This window comes from Anolis carolinensis, chromosome 2 (assembly GCF_035594765.1).
Source record: "Anolis carolinensis isolate JA03-04 chromosome 2, rAnoCar3.1.pri, whole genome shotgun sequence".
NCBI lineage: Eukaryota > Metazoa > Chordata > Lepidosauria > Squamata > Dactyloidae > Anolis > Anolis carolinensis.
In genome coordinates, this window is record NC_085842.1 from 304,253,176 (window position 1) to 304,276,145 (window position 22,970).

The 22,970-nt window shown below is 40.8% G+C and overlaps 1 protein-coding gene across 1 annotated transcript; it reads left to right on the forward strand.

Moving 5' to 3' along the window:
• Positions 1–1,158: 1,158 nt before the first annotated feature.
• agxt2 (alanine--glyoxylate aminotransferase 2) lies at positions 1,159–21,812 on the forward strand. Its single transcript, XM_008116119.3, has 14 exons — positions 1,159–1,317; positions 7,039–7,124; positions 9,391–9,575; positions 11,590–11,713; positions 13,214–13,308; positions 14,033–14,126; positions 15,232–15,325; positions 16,992–17,092; positions 18,083–18,175; positions 18,471–18,603; positions 19,510–19,598; positions 19,695–19,844; positions 20,453–20,551; positions 21,233–21,812. Exons 1-14 carry the CDS (start codon positions 1,212–1,214, stop codon positions 21,344–21,346), a joined length of 1,563 nt encoding a protein of 520 aa, XP_008114326.2. The 5' UTR covers positions 1,159–1,211; the 3' UTR covers positions 21,347–21,812.
• Positions 21,813–22,970: the final 1,158 nt, after the last annotated feature.

The window sequence follows — 22,970 nt, forward strand, 5'->3', positions numbered from 1 at the left end:
GAAGAGCCAGCGTTGACCATAGACACCTCCAAGGTCATGTGGCCAGCATGACTGCATGGAGCGCTGTTACCTTCCCGCCTGAGCAGTACCTATTGATCTACTCACATTGGCATGTTTTCAAACTGCTAGGTTGGCAGAAGCTGGAGCTAATAGCGGGTGCTCACTCCGCTCCTGGGATTTGAACCTGGGACCTTTCAGTCTGCAAGTTCAGCAGCTCAGCGCTTTAACACACTTTGCCACTGGGGCTCCTTTTTCTGCCAAGAGAACAGGGAAAATGAGGAGGGCCTGAGGTAAGTGCTCTGGGAGCCGCATCCGGTCCTTGGCCCTTATAGTTTGCCCATGCCTGATCTAGACACTAGACTCCTATTTATGCAGGCCAAAATTGCATTCGCTTTTTAAGCTGCCGCATGACATTGTTGCCTCATGTTTAACTTGTTCCATAAGAGGACTCCCAAGATCTTTTTCACACGTAGCCAGGCATCCCCCATTCTGTATCTGTGCCTTCCCAGCAGATGGCCACCCAGAGAACCTGGCCACCCAGAGGCTGTGGTGCAGGCGGGAGAGCAAGCCAGCTGCAACCAGTTGCAATGAATCACTCTGACCAGGAGGTCATGAGTTCGAGGCCCGCTCGGAGCCTATGTTTGTCTTGTCTTTGTTCTATGTTAAAAGGCATTGAATGTTTGCCTATATGTGTAATGTGATCCGCCCTGAGTTCCCTTCGGGGTGAGAAGGGCGGAATATAAATGCTGTAAATAAATAAATAATAAATAACACCTCCAGAGAAGAAGACTCCAACACACTCCATGTGCCAATAGTCTGAAATTGGGTGTTGGGGTGAATTTGAAACCCAGAATGGCGTGGGACAAAGGGATACTTGGTTGTGCTGGCGTGGGAAACAAAGGCTTCTCCCATCCAAGCGCTCTGTCCCTTGCGGGGAAATCAGGAGCCCAGTCTTCTTTGGGCGACAAGGTCGTCCTTCAACCGCGGGCGGCGTTGGTTGGGGTCCAAAGTGGGGCGGAGGTGGGGAGGGAAGGGGGCGGCGATATCAGGGCCAGCGAACCGCAGCGGCCCCCTTCTCCAGACGCCCCTCGGAGGAGGAGGCGTCGCTCCAAGGGGGTGGCCATTGGCGGCCGGCGGGGACCTTAAAACCCCCCGTCTTTGTCCCGGCGGCGCCTGCTCCTGCTCCTGCTCCTTCTGCTCCGGTTCAGAGGATGCTTCCTAAGATGCGCCATGGCGGGGGGATCCTCGTTCTCGCCCCCTTCCTCCGCCCCAGGACCCCCTTCCATCCCAGGAGGAAAGTCGGGCTCCCCAGGAGAGGTAAGTAGGGTTGGAGGAGGACGAGGAGCGATCTGAGGCGCAATAACTGGCATGGGCAAACTTGGGCCCTCCAGGAGTTTTGGACTTCAACTCCCACAATTCCTAACAGCCGGTAGGCTGTTAGGAATTGTGGGAGTTGAAGTCCAAAACTCCTGGAGGGCCCAAGTTTGCCCATGCCTACCCTAGGCATTGATCCAAGCAAGGATTCAACCCCTGTTCTCCTAGGACTTTTGTGCATGGACCACAAACTTGAAAAGAAGGAGAAGTTGTTCCTAGGCATCCACATGATGCTCAAGGCCTTTTTAGGCTGCAGCATGTGCTTAAGACAGTTAATTGCAAGAAAAGAAACATTGGGAAGAACCTGCAAAAGTATTGGAAAATGAGCATGCAAAGATACTGTGGGACTTCCGAATCCAGACTGACAAAGTTCTGGAACACAACACACCAGACATCACAGTTGTGGAAAAGAAATGGGTTTGGATCATTGATGTTGCCATCCCAGGTGACAGTCGCATTGACGAAAAACAATAGGAAAAACTCAGCCGCTATCAGGACCTCAAGATTGAACTTCAAAGACTCTGGCAGAAACCAGTGCAGGTGGTCCCGGTGGTGATGGGCACACTGGGTGCCGTGCCAAAAGATCTCAGCCGGCATTTGGAAACAATAGACATTGACAAAATTACTATCTGCCAACTGCAAAAGGCCACCCTACTGGGATCTGCGCGCATCATCCGAAAATACATCACACAGTCCTAGACACTTGGGAATTGTTCAACTTGTGATTTTGTGATATGAAATCCACATATCTATCTTTTTTGCTGTGTCATAATACAATAATAATAATAATTTTATTTTTATACCCCATCTCCATATCCCCAAAGAGGACGCAGGGTGGCTTACTTGGGGCCAAGCCCGAATAAAAATAATAGCAATATAACACACAACAATAGACAAGAGACATGCGCAGTTATAAAAATTTAAACATTACCCAATAAAAATAAATGACAAAAACGAATAAAAACATGGATTAAAACGGAGAGGTTGTAAAAGTAGACTGGGTAAGGTGCACCATATAAATATTGTAAACACGAGGTGACTGATAAAGTGCTGCAAATTCATGGAAGTGCAAATTGGGATGGGAGTAGACCCTCTGTCTATATCAGGTTGACAAAGGTAAAAAGTGCAAAGGCTTTCGTGGCCAGAATCACTGGGTTGCTGTGAATCTTCCAGGCTGTATGGTCATGTTCCAGAAGCATTTTCTCCCGACGTTTTGCCCACATCTATGGCAGGCATCCTCAGAGGTTGTGAGGTCTGTTGGAAACTGGGCAAGTGGAGTTTATATATGAGTGGAATGCAAACTAATTTAACCAGAGATGTCAGCCATAGCAGAGCACTTGATGAACCAACTTGGACACAGCATATTATTGGAGAGCAGAGAAATGCTGGACCACTCTAACAACCACCATGTCAGATGACACAGAGAAGCCATTGAAATCCACAAGCGTGTGTGGACAATTTCAAGAGAAAGGAGGAAACCGTGAAAATGAACAAAATCTGGCTACCAGTATTTTAAAAACTCTAAGATCAGGACAGTAAATAAAATACAACACTCTGAAAACAGGGGAATTTGAGATACGAATCAATCAGGGCCAGCTAACACCTCCCAACAAAGGATTCCCCCAAGCAGGAAGCAGCCAGGCCTTGAATCTGCAAGGCCATCAAAATGCCAATCAAGGTGTTTAATGGTAGCATTCACACTTTTCTCAAGCAGACAAGAGTTTTTTTTCTCCCAATCTAGACCTTCCACAGATATACAAACCCCACTTGCCTCGTTTCCAACAGACCTCACAACCTCTGAGGATGTTTGCCATAGATGTGGGTGAAATGTCAGGAGAGGATGCTTCTGGAACATGTCATACAGCCCGGAAAACTCACAGAAACCCATGGTAAGGACTGTTTGGCACTGGCTTAAACCCTTGTGCCAGCATGACTGCTGACTCGAAGGTTGAGTTGCTGACCTGAATGTTGCCGGTTTGAATCCAACCCGGGGAGAGTGCGGATGAGTTTCTTCTATCAGCTCCAGCTCCATGTGGGGACATGAAAGAAGTCTCCCACAAGAATGGTAAAAATACCAAAACATTCAGGCGTCCCCTGGACAATGTCATTGCAGACGGCCAATTCTCTCATACCAGAAGCAACTTGCAGTTTCTCAAGTCACTCTTGACCTGAAAAAAAAAGGGATAGAGCCAGTGGTGTAGCCATCTCTGTGACCAGTCTGGAGTATTGCCACTCTAGACCAGCCCCACATGAAGTGGCCTATGGAAGCGGGGGGGCCGTGTTGTAATGCATGATCCAAACCACTGCATGCTGCTAACATTATCATCATCACCACCACCATCATAATTTTATTCATTATTCGCCTCTCCTTGTGGCTTGAGGTAAGGTACAGTGTAATTAAAAGAGTGAGGTAAAGCAAAGCACTATTAAAATGCATATAACAAATACATGCAGATAAAATGTGATATCAAATGCACCAATGCAGGTTAACATTTATAAGTTAAAACTGACTGAGTAAATCTACTGGAAGAAATAGGTCTTCAGATATGTTTAAAATTCCGACAGCTTGTTTAGCTGTTTAATCTCTTCTGTCATGTTGTTCTAGAGTTTTGGGGAGGCCGATGAAAAGGTCTTCTGGATGACAGTTGCCAGTCGGGTTCTGGCAGAATGGAGAGGACAACAGTGTTTGGGGTGGATTGTATGGGAGAAGGTGATCCTGTAGGTAACCTGAGCCCAAACCACGTAGGGCTTTAAGGTCAAAACCAACACTTTGTGCTTTGCCCAGAAACAAATTGGCAGCCAGTAGAATGACTTTAGTATGGCTGTAATGTGCTTACTCCTGGATGTTCTGTAAGTAGTCTGGTTGCAATGTTTTGAACTTTTTGGAGTTTCCAAACTTAGTAAAAGGTAGCCCAACGTAAAGCACATTGCAGAAGTCCAACTTTGAGGTTACCAGCGCACTATCATAGAGTTACCAAAAGTCGGAAATGGTGTGGAGACACATAATACCAGGCAGAATTACTAACCTCTGAGATCCTTGATTATTGGGGGCTTGTTTTTATCTTCTTCTTCATCATCATCAACAGACCGAAAGGTCCCAGGTTCAAACCCCGGGAGTAGCGGGAGCGGCTGCTGTTAGCTCCAGCTTCTGCCAACCTAGCAGTTCAAAAACATGCCAATGTGAGTAGATCAATAGGTACCGCTCTGGCGGGAAGGTAATGGCGCTCCATGCAGTCATGCCGGCCACATGACCTTGGAGGTGTCTATGGACAACGCCGGCTCTTTGGCTTAGAAATGGAGATGAGCACCAACCCCCAGAGTCAGACATGACTGGACTTAACGTCAGGGGAAACCTTTACCTTTACCATCATCATCACCATCATCATCACCACCAGCAGCAAAGTCTTCCCTTTGAGTAGACTCAAAGAAAACAAATATTAAAAACTATAACATTGTGTGAATTAAAACTCAGGATATAAACATTAAAATAAAATTAATCATAGAAATATTAAAAAATACAGAGTGAAAAGCAATAAAAGCTCTAACAAATGTATTCCATTACATAAAACACGACACAGTTATAGTGCAATGATTATAAATACCTTAAATGCACCAGATCCCATCTGCTCTTGAAAGCTACACATGATCAACTCTGTTTTGACCTCAGATGGCAGACCAGCAATGAAGAGCAGGTGCTGTAGGGTAGACTTCAGAGGAAACAACTCGCAAAATCACCTCTGAATATTTCTTACCCAGGAAATTCATATGAAATTCATGGGGTTGCCATCAGTTGACAGGTGACTTGGACATAGGCACTTGTCCTTTGAAATTGGTGAAGCTTTCAGCTTAGAATTATAAATACCCTCCCTACACATCCTAAAATTCCATTGGATACAGCCATGGCAGTTAAAGTTATATAGAAATAGGCATTACTATGTATAACTGTGGAATATTATAGCCCTGAGGTTGTATCCCTCCCATTGGGAACCAAGGTGAATTATACATGTTTTCTTGACCCAAATATTTGTGCCTCATGTGAAACCAAATAATGGGGTTGGTAGACATTTGGTTTCTCCACCAACCTTTAGATTAGAAGCTACTTCATGGTGTTGTCATCGCAATCTTCATTGTCACTGTTTGATGCAGCAGTGCTGATCTGGTTTTTGCACGTTTACAAAACAGCAATACCTATTGGAAGGACAGTTTTTCATACCAGTTGTGAATGGACCTTGAATGTGGACTTTGATTCAGGTGTATTGGGTAAAAATCGTTTCTTGTGCCAATGTGCTGCAAATGTTAGACTTGGCACTTTGATTCAAGGCTATGCTTAAATGTGATATTTACTGACGTATTCACTAGCTTTTTCATAGGGTTCTTTAAGGATAAAAAGAATAGAGGACTATAAATGGAAAAATATTTTAAAGACTTCTATATATGTGTGTATGATATATATACACACACATACACACACGCACACACATATAAATATATAGGAAAGCATAGGGAAGGGTTAACACTCCTGTAGTGTTTGCTTTGTTGCTCCTGTTCAGAAGATTTCACCTCATTTTCTGTCCCTGTAATAATTGGATTTTGAAAAATTTGACTTGTCATGGAAACAAGGATTGGTGATAAAGCTTCAGTGGAGATACCTTGTTCCCATGAAAGCTTTTCCAGGAGTTCATTTCCCTTTCAAGGGGTAGATTTTTCTCACTTCTTGTTGTCTCGCTCTTGTCCTGAACTATGAATCATTTGTAATTTGGATGTTTGTAGTTCAGGGCTTGCCTGTACTTCATTGTTAACTAATTTAGAAATTATATTTCATATGGAAAGTGGAGTCAATGGACTGTTATCTGACAGAGCCGAATTATTATTTCTGAGTGGAATATTAGTATCACAGTAATCCACTGTCAGGTTCATTCTGCCAGTATGGGTTCTGCTCAACCATAAGGAAGAAGCAAATATTAACCGTTCTCACTAATAATTTTAGATACAGTGGGACTCTGGAGATTGTAGTCCAGAAAAGTATTGTTGCCAATATCTCATGCTGGGAAGATTGACTCATTTTTTGAAGCATTAGTTCCAGTAAAAGGGAACAAGGTACATAAAGATCAAACAAACAAACAAATATTTATATCACAACCATAGTAAAGTGGAGATGGGCAACTGACCCAGTTAATACTTTTGGCCTGAGGTAGTCAGATGTACTTTGGTCTGCATTGTGTCAACCTAGATGCAACAAGATCAGCCCAAGGCATTTTGCTGCTCAATGTGAAGGAACAAGGTGAATTTCCCTGCACGGTGCTCTGTGTTAATGCTTGTGCAAAAACTAAATAGAACAGCCACTTTCATTTTTCTTCAGCTCCATTGATAGGATATTATCCTCAGCATCAATTCATTTTAGTTCGTTTCTCAATAGCCAAGGAGTCACTGCTAATGAAAGGATAACACTAAGAAGTTGTGTTGACAATGAATTTTAATTTAAAACATTTCTATGTATTGAACATAACATATGAAAATAGCATGAAATGAAATGTAATTCCAAATAGTTAATGATGGTCCATGATAGGGGAAGTTAATATTCCACCATATAAGATGAGGCACCCATCTTGTTTGAACCACTAATATGTTTTCATAATTTCACTCATTTGTATTTTTCAAAATTAGAACCATGTGAGCAACAAGAAAAGAACATGTCTTTCCACCTACAGTCAAAAATGCCTGCTTGTGACTTTTTACCTGACAAATATGAGGTAAGAGTATGAGTTGCTAGCCCTGTTCTGTGTGGATATTTTTTTGTAATATTTTATTGTGTAACTAGTCCACAGCAAGATTTTATGCACAACAGAAAAACAGAATGGACTAATAACTTGTTAACTGTAAATTCCAGAATTTGGGAACCCACTAAACCTTTTGCTATTTTGCATCACAATCCTCATATTTTACACTGCCCCCAAAATTGAGTAAAAGGTGTCTCAAATTGGGAGTTCTAGCAAATTCCATTTATTTCTTGCAATACAATTGCATAATTTTGGTATAGATGTGGATCAGATCAAGTCATATTGGAATTTCAAATATTTACTAGGAAGCTCATGTTGATGTTTGTTTCTTAGTTTGTATTTAAGGAAGAGATATTATAAAACATACTGTAGGCATTTTGTTGCCAAACATTGCAAAAAAGTTTAGAGGGGATTCCAAATTTGAGGGCTCATGGTTCCCGAAGTGTGGATTAGGTCCAGAGTCAAGACATAGTTCTAAACAGATTTGAGAAACAAGAATGTTCTACATGTTACATTAAATACTTTTTCATCATGCCAGAAGCAACTTGAGAAACTGCAAATTGCTTCTGGTGTGAGAGAATTGGCTGTCTGCAAGGATATTGCCCAGGAGACGCCCAGATGTTTGGTGTGTTTCCATCCTTGTGGGAGGCTTCCTACATGTCCCCACACGGGGAGCTGGAGCTGACAGGGGAGCTCACCTGCCCTCCCTGGATTCGAACCACCAACCAGTACAGAAGAGAGCACCACTTTTTAACCGTCTGTTTTTGTGAGTCCTGTCTGCCTTCCTCAGAGCCCATCTCAGCAGGAGGGTGGGGTATAAATTCAAAAAATAAATGAAAATAAATTCACATAATTGTACAAACACGGAGAGTGTATAAATACCCTCCTTGACATAGCTGTTTATTTTCCTGTGTATTTACTTGCTTTGGCCTACATAATGGCTGAAACATGCACACACATTGCACCAGCACCAATTAAGCTTTTGCAGCTATTTAAACCCCCAGATGAAGTAAACATGGGGTAAACATGAGTAAACATCTCAGCACAGTACAGTAAGGAAAACACACACACACTACCCTGTGTGCACAAAAGATATGTTCCTGACCGGACTGTGATTAAGTGAAATCATGAATATGACCAAATGCCACTAAATTTCATGACTTCTGATCCCAGCATACCATACAATTGAGTTAGTGGACCCAGAGATTCCTAGGAAGCTATCCTCTCTTGAAAATTGCTGGGTTTGCCAGGAGAAGCATACACAGAATCACCTGGAGGACTTAGCACAATCCTAGAGAGAATCCATTTTTCCCCCAAATGCAAATAAGTGAAAATGCAGATATGATCCTGGGGTTACAAGTGTCTTAACTTGTAGTTCTAATACAAATGTATGCTCTGTAAGTGGAATGGGGGGGGGGGGATTGTGTGATTTTTAAATGTAGTTTCAATTGTGTTTTATTTTTTGTGCACCATGACACAAAAGATTTAATTGTTTCCTAATTTTTCCATTCATATTTTAATGCATTTGCTCAGTTTTTAAACGTATTGTGTCACATCTGCTGTTAGCTGCCTTGAGTTGTTATATTGGGAGAAAGGTGAGACAACAAGAAATTGTGGGAGTTGAAGTCCAAAAAGTTAATAAATAAATAAATAAAGTGAGCAAGCAAGAACGTGAGGTTGCTTAACATGTATTATAATGTAACACAACATGTTATTAAAGCCTATGTATGGACTTGCCTCTGGGAGCAACATGTGTAGAATTGTGCTGTAAATTGGTTGAAATCCTTTTGGAACATTTTCAATTATTCATCTTGACTTATTAATGTCAGTGAGGAGTAAGTGCAATTAAATTAATGTTGAACCAATTTCTGTCATATATAGATAAAGAACCTTTGGTATGCCAGACATTGTGGATCCCAACACTCAGCAGCCTCTGTCAGCAACACCAAAGGTTGGGGATCGTGGGAACTGTAGTTCAAAATATGATCATCCAAAATTCCCATTATCTGTTGTAATGGAGCTATCATTGATAACTCAGTGTTACAGGGCAGTTTGATATTCTGGAGTCAAACTGGGATACTTCTTGTTTCACCTTGAGAAGACAAATATTTGCACCATTCTAGCTAATGATTTCTGATACAGCGTGATACAGTTTTTACTACTGTGGGTCTGTCACATCTTGAGAATGGACATAAATCCACAAATACCTCTCATACTTTCCAAAATTTCGTTCTTACAGTCTTATCCTTATGAGCATATGGTGAAGATCCGGAAAGAGAATGTTTCTCCCTCCTTATATACTTCTTACAAGAAGCCACTGCTTCTCCATCAGGGTCACATGCAGTGGCTATTTGACTGTGATGGACGCAGGTACCTCGATCTCTTCTCTGGAATTGTGACCGTCAGTGTTGGCCATTGCCACCCGTAAGTATAGGAATCATTCCGCTGGCTAATGTGTGTGTTTTAGCCACTGAAAATCAATGGGTAGTTTACTTTCTTGTCACAGTGGGCAGATAGAAATACCCCCCCCCTTCTAGTTTTTACATCTTGTTCAGACAGTAGCAGCTAGTGATTTCCCTGTGAGTGGGGTAGTGAATAAACTTCAAGTCTGAATCTGGACTGTAAAGAAGCTGTCCAAGGTGCTGAGCTCTGTCTCTGAAAAAAGTTCTAGACCTTGCTTCTTTTAAGGCAGTGTTTCTCAACCTGGGGGTCGGGACCCCTGGGGTGTCAGAGGGGATGCCAAAGACCATAAGAAAACACACATTAATTCACCATGCTCTCCGGAGGTAGGTGAACGACATCTCCCCTAAATCACTGTCAATTCCTCCCAAACCCCTCCAGTATTTTCTGTTGGTAATGGGGGTTCTATGCAGGAAGTTTGGCCCAATTCTATCATTGGTGGTGTTCAAGGGTTCTTTGATTGTAGGTGAACTATAAATCCCAGCAACTCCCAAATGTCAAGGTCTATTTTCCCCAAACTCCACCAGTGTTCACATTTGGGCATATTGAGTATTAGTGCCAAGTTTGGCCCAGATCCATCATTGTTTGAGTCCACAGTGCTCTCTGGATGTAAGTGAACTACAACTCCTAAACTCAAGGTCAACGTCCACCAAACTCTTCCAGTATTTTCTGTTGGAGTTCTGTGTGCCAAGTTTGGTTCAATTCCATTGTTGGTGTCCAGAATGCTCTTTGGTTGTAAGTGAACTATAAATCCCAGCAACTAGAACTCTCAAATGACAAAATTAATCCCACCCCAATCCCACCAGTATTCAAATTTGGGCATATCGGGTATTTGTGCCAAATTTTGTCCGATGAATGAAAATACATCCTGTATATCAGATATTTACATTACGATTCATAACAAGAGCAAAATTACAGTTATGAAGTAGCAACAAAAATAATTTTATGGTTGGGGGTCACCACAACATGAGGAACTGTATTAAGGGGTCGCAGCATTAGGAAGATTGAGAACCATTGCTTTGAGGTTTGAACTAAAAGCCAGAGTGGATTCAACACAATACCTCATTAACAGAAGCCACTAATGAGCTAAGTTATAGTGTGTTGTGTCGCTTAGGATCTGGCAACTTGAAAGCCAACTATTAAAGGCATACACTCAAATTAAACTCCAAGTATTACATACATCTTCACTGATAGAGAACTTCTCAAGAAGATTCTTAACAAGCAAAAACAAGATGCTAAGCAAAGGCAAAAACCCTGGGACCAGCTCTGGAAATGGACTCTGATACAAATGTTGGGAAAGACGGTACATTGCTTCAGTATAGTGTAAATATGCACTAGCAGAGTTACGTTGTACTCCATGCCAATTTGATGCAAGATCTGTAGATCAGTAGTCAATGTACATGGCTGACAACCCATTACGAAATTGAAATGTGCAGAAAAGGCTAATCTGTGTTAATACACTTCCACATATTAATGGTCCTGTTTGTGTAACTCTGTATGTCACTAGATACAACTGTTATGTGTTGAAAAAAAATCCACATGCATGGCATTTCTTATTGCTTGCATAAATCACTAATATGATGCTGTCCTCTGCCCAGCTGTATGGGACAACACTGTTACAAGATCTGCTACCATAAGACTCCACGTTAATGGCATGGTTCACCTAATCATCTTCCAGTGTAATTCCATATATATTTTTTTCTATTTTGCTGTCCTCACCTCTCATTCTATGGCTCCTAGTGTCCATTTAATGCACTTTTTATTCCTTGTAGGATGCAGCTTGTGTCTGTTTCTGTTTTTAGATTTGCTTGTACCTCTGACGGTTCATGGATTCCCTTGAACAGTCTTACTCTTCCTTCTTTTATCTCAGTAACTTTGTTTTGGCTGTGTTCCCATGTGTACTTGTATATTGATTTCACTAACAGTGATTGGGATATTGGCATTTAAGATCAATTCTTACCTTTTCTAACACACCCAGGAAGGTAACAGCAGCTGCTCAGAAACAGCTTGGCCGCTTATGGCACACAAGTAACCTCTTTATGCACCCAGGAATCCAGGAGTATGCAGAGAAACTGGCCTCAATGTTTCCAGATCCCTTAAAGGTATATATGTGGTTTTTGCATTGGGAAATCTTTCAGAGTTTCAGAGTTAGCACAGCCAATCATGGATGCCATTGCCACCACTATGCAAAAACCAAGTGCTAGAACAATTAGAGATGTCCTTGAAATGCAAAATGCATTTGGATTAAATCTCTGTCTGTACTTTGTTGGGTTGGTAATGGTGCATTAAAATGAATACAATCAGCCCTCTACATTTGTTGTGGTTAGGGACACAAGACCCCCATGAAAGTAAAAACACATCAGTTTAAATGATTTTTTTCTTAAAGAAATCTAAGAATTTCTAGCTGACTATATGATTGATTTTCATTGGAAGCTGACCATAGAATTGAACTGGAAGACATGTTCTCTCTGGAAATTTCTGTGTTATATCTACACTGTAGAATTAATGACGTTTGACAGCACATTAACTGGCATGACTCAATGCTAGGGAATCTTGGGATTTGTATTTTGGTGAGGCACCGGCACTCTATGACAGAGAAGGCTAATGACCTTGTCAAGCTCTCATGATTCCATAACATTGAGCCATTGGCAGTTTAAGTATTGCCCAACTGCATTAATTCTACAGTATAGATGCATGCCAGATCCTTCAATACAACTGATTTAATTCTGTTTTAATGTGTATATATTTGGAGATTTTAAATTGTATTGAAATGCTTTTAATATAAGCCACTTTGAGTTTCCTAATGGAGAGAAAAGGCTGAGTATAAATGAACATGATGATGATGATGATGATGATGATGATGATGATGATGATGATGATGATGATGATGATGATGATACTTTATTCTTATATCCTGCCCCTTTTCCCCAAGGGGACTTGGGGCGGCTTACAAAGGGACCATGCCCAAACAATATTAAAATACAACAGTAAAAACAAATCCAAACACAGCAATAAATACATCAAGAAAAAGCATACAACAACAACAACAACATTTTAAAAACAATTAAAACATGTGCAATGCCCTGGAGCGGTATAGTTGGTACTTCAATCTTCAGACTAAGGGCGAGGAATAAGATTAACAAGGTGCAATGCATTATAACTTCTAGTGGAATGGTATAGTGATAAGTTGTAAAGTGTTGGAATAAAAAGCGGTAGGGGCTCACTTTGATGTTCTTCTTAATTAAAAATGGTTTGAAAAAACTAGGTTTTAAGATAATGATAATGATGATAATAATAATAACTAGGAGAAGTTAACCATAGGGTCACACTGGAGGATCTTGATCAGTGGTTCTTAGCCTGTGGGTCCGCAGATATTTTGGCTTTCAACTCCCAGAAATCCTAACATCTGGTAAACTGGCTGGGATTTCTGGGAGTTGTAGGCCAAAACACCTGGGGACCCACAGGTTGAGAACCACTGATCTATGAATTCTCCAAGAGAACATTTTAATCAAATATGTGAATAATCAATTCCTCAAAGGTCAAAACAGAAAATGTGGACTGTATGTGTTTTCTCCTTCTTCTGACTCATATCTTTGTTCTAGGTGATTTACTTAACCAACAGTGGTTCAGAAGCCAATGACATGGCCATGTACATGGCAAGACTTTATACACGCAACTTTGACATCATTTCTTTGAGGTAGTGCACTGTGATTTTCTTCTTTACATGTTCCATATTGAGAATAGCAGAGCTCCCTTTTTCATACCCAACATGGAGATGTATAGGTGTCACTCCCCTCTTCATCTTTACAGTACAGTAGAGTCTCACTTATCCAACACTCGCTTATCCAACGTTCTGGATTATCCAACGCATTTTTGTAGTCAATGTTTTCAATAAATCGTGATATTTTGGTGCTAAATTTGTAAATACAGTAACTACTACATAGCATTATTTCATACTGAATTACTTTTTCTGTCAAATTTATTATATAACATGATGTTTTGGTGGTTAATTTGTAAAATCATAACCTAATTTGATGTTTAATAGGCTTTTCCTTAATCCCTCCTTATTATCCAACATATCCGCTTATCCAACGTTCTGCCGGCCCATTTATGTTGGATAAGTGAGACTCTACTGTACATTCATTTTACATTCTCCTAGAACTGAATCCTGTTGGACAATGTCTTCCATGGGAGAATGAACAAGGGTCAGTGTGGTGTTGTAGTTTGAGTGTTGGGCTAGGATTCTGGGGACCAGGGTTGAAATCCTCGGACAGTCATGAGAACCCGGTGGGTGGCCTTAGGGCAATCACTTTCTCTCAGTCTTAGGTGAAGGCAATGGCAAATCCCTTACTGAGATAGCTGAGATTCTGATTCAGGACATTTGCCAGAACTTTGAACATGCTATGCTGTTCTTTCTATAGAGGATGTTACCATGGTGGCAGTGCTTACACACTGGGCCCGACATCCCTTTCACAATACAAGCATGTTATTGCCAGTGGCACTGGCTGCCAGACGGTGAGATTCTCCTCCCTCCTTCTTTTCCTTCCTTCTTTCTTTCCTTCGTACCTACTTATCTGGCATCTCAGTTGCATCTTTTTTATCTGCTTTCCCTAAATATTAACTGCAGCCTTTTCACTTTCTTATTTTCCAAAACCAGATCAGATTCAGTTAATGTTTTGAGTCACTCTATTATGAAAATGAAACTAATGCTCAGTTTTCAAGTTGGAGCATACAGCTATAAATACACTTACAGTAGAGTCTCACTTATCCAAGCCTCATGTATCCAAGCTTCTGGATTATTCAAGCCAGTTTTGTAAATGTTTTCAATATATTGTGATATTTTGGTGCTAAATTCGTAAATACAGTAATTACAACATAACATTACTGCGTATTGAACTACTTTTTCTGTCAAATTTGTTGTATAACATGATGTTTTGGTGCTTAATTTGTAAAATCATAACCTAATTTGATATTTAATAGGCTCTTCCTTATTCCCTCCTTATTATGCAAGATATTTGCTTATCCAAGCTTCTGTCGGCCCGTTTAGCTTGGATAAGTGAGACTCTACTGTACCTTTATTATCAAACAAGGGTATATATAACTAGAGACATTTTTTTCCCTCTCTATTTGCCCAAGGCCAGTTTGCTTTTAAAGCAAGGCCATGTGTGATATTTGTATTCCTATATTCCAGATCAAAATTTGGAATACTCAATAGAGGATGTTGCTCTGATACCCTCATCCAGTCTACTAAAATCTTTTCAAACCTATATAAGGGGCCAAAACTATATAAGGGACCAAACAGACCAAGGAAATGTTTTTATTCATAGTGACTGAGTTAATTGGGATATATTTCAGGTATTTCATGATCCTTCTTTTGAATTATCCTGAATGCCAAAATGTAGAAGTGTAAAAAAGTCAGCAACCATCAGTTCTTCTTATTTAATAAATAAGTAGTGTCTGGGCATGTGTGCACAGAGAGTGAAATGGGTTATTGTATTTAGAGCATGAAAGCTCACTCCTCTCTCGTTCTATTGTATTCTTCCATCATGAATTAGCTAAATATTTAGACCTGTACCACAAAATGTGAAGTCAATACTGGTATCTTTGTTGTGCTTTTCAGACAATGTTACCTGATGTTTTTTGTGGTCCCTGGGGAGGAAGCTCTTGTCGGGACTCTCCAGTGCAAACAATTAGGAAATGTAACTGTTCTCCAGGTTAGTTTAATGGTTAGTAAAACATTGCCTTATCAGAGAAGAGCGCATAGTGCCAAATGGAGCTTAAGAGCCGTAAACTCTTGGATTTTTGAAATACCAATGATATTTCATCTTTTTTTAAATGTTTGTATATTAGTAGATTTTTAATTGTATTGAAATGCTTTCAATGTAAGCCGCTTTAAGTCTCCTTGTGGAGAGAAAAAGTGCAATATAAGTAAACATAATAATGATGATGATGATGATGATAATTATTATTATTATTATTATTATTATTATTATTATTATTATTATTATTATTATTATAAAACACTGCATGGAAAGTTCCTTGACAAAATTGAAGGAAAAGCTGATAAAGAGAAGACCTGGCTCTGGCTCACGAATGGGACCCTGAAGAAGGAGACAGAAGGCCTGATCCTTGCAGCCCAGGAGCAAGCCATCAGAACAAATGCAATTAAGGCCAAGATTGAAAAATCAGCTGATGACCCAAAATGCAGACTGTGCAAGGAAACTGACGAAACCATTGATCATATCCTCAGTGGCTGTAAGAAAATCGCACAGACAGACTACAAACAGAGGCACAACTATGTGGCCCAAATGATTCATTGGAACTTATGCCTCAAGTACCACCTCCCAGCAGCAAAGAACTGGTGGGATCACAAACCTGCAAAAGTATTGGAAAATGAGCATGCAAAGATACTGTGGGACTTCCGAATCCAGACTGACAAAGTTCTGGAACACAACACACCAGACATCACAGTTGTGGAAAAGAACAAGGTTTGGATCATTGATGTTGCCATGCCAGGTGACAGTCGCATAGATGAAAAACAACAGGAAAAACTCAGCCGCTATCAGGACCTCAAGATTGAACTTCAAAGACTCTGGCAGAAACCAGTACAGGTGGTCCCGGTGGTGATGGGCACACTGGGTGCTGTGCCAAAAGATCTCAGCCGGCATTTGGAAACAATAGACATTGACAAAATCACCATCTGCCAACTGCAAAAGGCCACCCTACTGGGATCTGCACACATCATCAGAAAATACATCACACAGTCCTAGACACTTGGGAAGTGTTCGACTTGTGGTTTTGCGAAACGAAATCCAGCATATCTATCTTGTTTGCTGTGCCATACAACGTCGTTCTGTTGATAATAATAATAATAATAATTTGAATGCGCCCCAGCCAAACTGGTCCATTGTTAGGGACGATAATGGTTTCACTTTAAACCTTTTGGAAGTCAAAGCTTTCTTTAAAATGTTTTCTAGACTCGTGGATCAAAACCAATTAGTGATAACTTATTTGAAATGTACTACTAAGTGAAAATTCTGTGCATACAATGGAGTGAATAAAGGACAAATAAGTGATCTGAGTCCAAATCAGGCCTTAACTTCCATAGAATCATTCACATGGCATACTTACAGGAAACGTGTAAAAATCAACACATATAATTCCTTCTATTTGTTAAGATGTATTTGTTGGCATCTGATATCATGACAAAATGGGGCTATTATTATTTGGGGCATATCTTGACTTATTGGGAATGACAATAATGCTCAATAAAGCTGAAGGCAATAGGGAAAGAAGAAATCCACATTACAGGAATATTGAAATATTGGTGACCCTATTGTATTTGAATACACTATTTTTTCACATTTCTTTTTCCTACAGGCTCTTGTCATGCAAAGGACCAATACATTGAGCAGCTTAAAGACACCTTCAGAACATGTGTTCCAAAAGCCATAGCTGGATTTATTGCTGAGCCCATTCAAGTAAGTGGTTTTCTGTAGGGCCCAACATGCTATTTTTTGTCAGTGATAGTTAATAATTAGCTTTTGCTTTAAAATGGATTTCCCACGTTTTGATGGGAGAAGATATGCCAGTAACAAGTACAATGCAGTCCTTAGATACGTCTTACTCCATTGTGTTCAGTGGGGCTTACTCCCAGGTAAGTGTATGTAGGATTGCTGCTGCAATCTTATATATTCATATGTAGGACTGAGACCCACTGAAACCAGCAAAGTTTACTTTTGGATAGACATGAATAGAAATTGCATTGCAAATAATATCACGTATTGGATCTTCAACTATCCTGGTGCAGCACATATGTATTGTATAAAGAAGGGTAAATAGCCATTAATCTGAAGTCATTTCTAGAAATGAATGACAGACCAGCAAAGCAGGTATAATAATGCAGCCAGATGTGCCGTCAAAACTACAGTAGTCACAATCTGGGCTGTGGCATTTTTCATCCACTGTACTGCCCATTGTTTAGAAATATTACTTTTGGACTGGAGCTTTCATGCATCACATGGATTTTGGTAGCTGTATTACAATATATAGAACCCCGGTGGCGAAGTGTGTTAAAGCGCTGAGCTACTGAACTTGCAGACCGAAAGGTCCCAGGTTCAAATCCCGGGAGCGGAGTGAGCGCCCGCTCTTGCTCCAGCTTCTGCCAACCTAGCAGTTCGAAAACATGCAAATATGAGTAGAGCAATAAGTACTGCTCTGGCGGGAAGGTAACAGCGCTCCATGCAGTCATGCCGGCCACATGACCTTGGAGGTGTCTATGGACAACGCCAGCTTTTTGGCTTAGAAATGGAGATGAGCACCAACCCTCAGAGTTGGACACCGCTGGACTTAACGTCAGGGGAAACCTTTACCTTCACCTATTACAATATATATCAGAACTTGAATACACACACACACACACATACAAGTTCTGAGTTTCACCTTTTTCTGCTTACTAAATGTGTACACAGGGTGTCAATGGAGCTGTGCAGTATCCCAAAGGATTTCTGAAGGAGGCTTTTCAGCTGGTGCGTGAAAAAGGAGGAGTGTGCATTGTGGATGAAGTAAGTATCAGTACTTAACCTTTTCTAGTATATAGGCACATATAGTGACATAGAATCATAGAATCACAGAGTTGTAAGAGACCACGTGGGCCATCCAGTAAGACCTCCTGCCAAGAAGCAAGAAAATCACATTCAAAGCACATGCTCATGTGAAAGAAGACACCTATAAACACACACACACACACACACACATCCTACACAGAAAGCATCCTGGCCAAGTGTGAAGTAGCACTGTGTTTTTAAGCAATTGTTTGTGGTTTTTTGCTTTTTTGTTTACCCTGTTTGTTCTTTGAAGGTTCAGACAGGCTTTGGTCGAACAGGCAGCCATTACTGGGGATTCGAAGGGCATGATGTGGTTCCTGACATTGTTACCATGGCAAAAGGGATCGGAAATGGCTTTCCAATGGCAGCGGTTGTCACTCGAAAAGGTACAAGTGGTTGTCATTCTCAAAATGTCTTAAATCTTGAATTTGTTGTTGTTCAGTCACTTCCGACTATTTGTGACCTCATGGACCAGTCCATGCCAGAGCTCCCTGTCTGCCGTCACCGCCCCCAGTTCCTTTAAGGTCAAGCCAGTCACTTCAAGGATACCGTCCATCCATCTTGCCCTTGGTCGGCCTCTCTTCCTTTTTTCTTCCATTTTCCCAACATCATGATCTTTTCCAAGCTTTCCTGTCTTCCCATGATGTGGCCAAAATACTTCATCTTTGCCTCTAAATCTTTAATAATAAGTTGCATTTTATCTTCTTTATTAAGATGACATGCAATATGATTCCCATATCCATGCATTGCTAAACTTACTGCAGAAAACAGGGAACCATGGATAATAGCAAACAGTATTGGAATGAATGACTTTCACCAGAAGTTACCATACAGTCACTCTGGAGCGGGCATGGGCAAACTTTGGCCCTCCAAGTGTTTTGGACTTCAACTCCCACAATTCCTAACAGCCTATCGGCTGTTAGGAATTGTGGGAGTTGAAGTCCAAAACACCTGGAGGGCCGAAGTTTGTCCATGCCTGGTCTGGAGAATCTAGAAAATTCCTAGAGGTGTATCCTCTCTAAGAATTTGCTATCTTCTACAGTTTGACTGTATTACACATAGGAGAAGTCGCTTTGACATTCTAGTCTTTTGAATCACTTACATAGGAATTGGTAAGCAGAAGTCCTTAGATGGGTTGCATTGTAACCCTATTCCTTTCTGACTATTGGCCACACTGCCTGGGATTGATGGAAGCTATAGTTCAACAGATCTGGATGAAGCCTGATCTCCAAATGGGTCAGTTATTTGACCTAATGCTTTAAGTATTTAATCTCAGCAGACTTTCTTTCTAGAGATTGCAAATGCCTTGGCTCGAAGCACACACTTCAACACATTTGGAGGAAACGCCGTGGCCTGTGCGGTTGGGTCTGCTGTTCTGGATGTAAGACAATTACCATAAACTATTTCTTTATATCACTATTTAAGAGTTAGTAGGAACCTAGTCAGTGCTATTTATATTTCTTTGTTTACTGCTCAGGCAATAGAAAAAGATGGCTTGCAGAACAACTGTGTGGAAGTGGGAACCCACATGCTCTTAGAGTTTGCCAAGTTGCGGGACAAGTTTGAAATCGTTGGAGATGTCCGGGGCAAAGGGCTTATGATCGGAATCGAGATGGTCGAGAATAAGGTCAGGAATACAATTTGTGAATCCTTGGGTGCATGCATTGCAGTACAAGCAGCCTCAAGTCATCTTTCTTTTCTTAGCAGCCCTGGTGTTGCTGGAGAAAAGGCTTTGTGCAGATTACCTTGGGTGAATGTGCAAGATAACATTTGCACCTCAGGCAGTAAAACATCTTAAGTTGGACCTGGATTGGTCTTGTGTGAACTTAGGCAAACTGTTTAGCATAAAAAACATTTAATTCAATATCTTAATTTTCCTTATGGACCTATCACATTACTCAGTTATAATGTGATTATCCCACTTTTCCTGTTATGGCTGCATCATGTAGAATTGCACTTTAGTATGATCTAAGGGCCTCTGGTTGAGAATTTGAAATGCCTCTCCCTAAACTGCAAATCCTAGCTTTCCGTACAATTTGTCATGACTATTAAATGAAATAATTTCTTAGTTATTTTATTCCACTTTAACAATCATAATAGCACTGTATGGGAAGCTGGGATTTGAAGGCGCTAATAAAGTGTAGTGTAATAAGATCCTTAAGTTCCTTATGATGTTCTTGGGTGTGTATAAATTAATCAAAAGGGAATCAAATAAAGCTTTGTGTGTTTGCACAGGAAACTCGGCAACCACTCCCAGCGGAAGAGGTGGCCCAGATCAAAGAAGACTGCAAAGACATGGGCGTGATCATTGGCCAGGGAGGAGTTTTCTTGCAGGTATTATAAGTTTTTGTTTGATGTGATGCGCCTAGACATAAGTATAGTTGGCGTCCTGTTGATGTTTTATATACACACATGTTCCCTTATGTATTTTATTGCATTTTGATGGTATTATATTCATTTTTGATGGTGTTAAATGGTATGGCTTCAATGTTGTGTCACAGCCCCAAACATGGAAATGTAAACTTACAAATCCTGGGTGTCAAGCATAATAACCTAAAACTTGAGACATTACATTATTGCCACAAATGCCCTTCCCAAACCTATGATGCATTCAGATGTGTGTCTCACATGGGTTTTAAAGTAAGTTTTGGTCCCTTGTCTAGCTTTTAAGGAGAGCTTTGGTGGATCTGATTGTCACACAAAGCTGCAAGCATGGAGCTCTGTTGTTATAGCTAATTTGATAATGCAGGATTCCCAACCATCATTTAGTTAGAGGTTACCTTTTAAGTTACTGGGTTTTTAAAAAATTACTAATGCTAAAATAGCAGAAAGAGCCAAACATTTTAGGAGCAATATTGCTACATCAAAAAAAAAATTACTTATTTCCAGTCATTGGCCAGCATCCTTTTACTGGCATTCAGTTATACCCACATGTGACAGTAATAGAATGGCAGCCACTAGTCTGGATAGTATTATATACTGCCTCTCCTCATTGTATTTTCTTTCTCTTTTCAGACATTCAGAGTTAAACCTCCCATGTGCATCACTAAGGCAGATGCCGACTTCGCAGTGGAAGTTTTCCATGCAGCTTTATCGAGACACATGGAAAGGAAGGCAGCTGCAAAATAGCATCCCACAGGAGCCAGTACCTGAGCTGATGCATAAGCTACATTCACATCCAAGAACATCTACAGCTGTGACTAAAACTCTGCAGTTGCCAAATTAGTACTGTTTGACAGGTTTACAATAAGAAGCACCACTGGGAGTGCAACTACTGCATGGGGTGTGACAGGCAATTGATTTCCTCTAAGCAGATGAGGAAATCCAACTGGAGCATGTTCCCCATTCATCAGGTGGAAAGAGGTTTTTATGGATATGTCCTCAGCTGGTTGTGGAAGCATCCTATGGTGACTCTGGTTTCCTATCCTGCTGCAACAGCTGGACTTATTTAAAAAAAAAGCTTTCTTATTAAAGAAAAAATAATAGCAGTTAGCAATTCTCTTTAGTTGTTTGTGGACAATTTCAGTCAAAGAGAAGAGTTACAAATATCTGAATGAGGATGTAAACCTCTGCTTCTGGTGCTTCAACTTTTCTACACACAATTAGCAACCTAAACAGTGATCAATTTCTCTGCAAATGCCATAAATGGGTAATATGTATAGAATCACTTATGTATTCAAAGTAGTGTAGCTGTTTCCACATACTATTACTTCATTAATAGAATTATATGCCCTGCACCTACATTTCTGTGGCCTAATTCCAGTCTCAGCTAAAGCAGGCTCATTGAATCATGGGATTCACATAAGGGCTTTTTTCGTGTCAGGAATGACTTGAGAAACTGCAAGTCACTTCTGGTTTGAGACAATTGACCGACTGCAAGGACGTTGCTCAGGGGACGCCCAGATGTTTGATGTTTTACCATCCTTGTGGGAGGCTTCTCTCATGACCCTGCATGGAGCTGGAGCTGACAAGAGGGCGTTCACAGTGGTTTAACCCATTGCACCACCGGGGGCTCCAATATATAAAGGCTGACTTATGGTTTAGCAATTTATTCAATGGATTTACTCTGGTTGAAACTAACACCTGAATGTAGACCTGCTTGCTATAAGGTCAACCCATATTTTTTAAAGAAATTATCTTATTATGAATATGTGAGATGTCTTTGACATAATGGCTAAGAGCCTACACCAGAGTATGCATTTAGTAACCTTATGAATCCATAGCTACATTGCAGGAATGCCATGAAACCGTATTAATGAAGTGTGAATATGCATGGCAAGTGAATGTCCCAGTGCATAGTGAGACATGATACATGAGGAATTTCACTGGCTACCACTGCAAAAGATGCCTTTACATTGTAACATCATGGCAGTTACCAGGTGAATATAGGCATTGTAAAACCTAGTTGTTGTGTGCCAACCTACAAAGGACTCATCACAGGGTTTTCTGGGGCCAAGAGAGTGTGACTCATCAAAGATCCCCCAGTGAGTTTCCATGGCAAAGCAGAGAACTGACTTGAGTTGTTGTCCAACACTCAAACCACTCTACCAGTGGTTCTCAGCCTGTGGGTCCCCAGATGTTTTGGCCTTCAACGCCCAGAAATCCTAACAGCTGTAAACTGGCTGGGATTTCTGGGAGTTGTAGGCCAAAACACATGGGGACCCAGTGGTTGAAAACCACTGCACTACACCATGCTGGCTTCAACTCTGTGCTCATATAAGGCCAATTATAAATACATTAATTCTCAAACTGG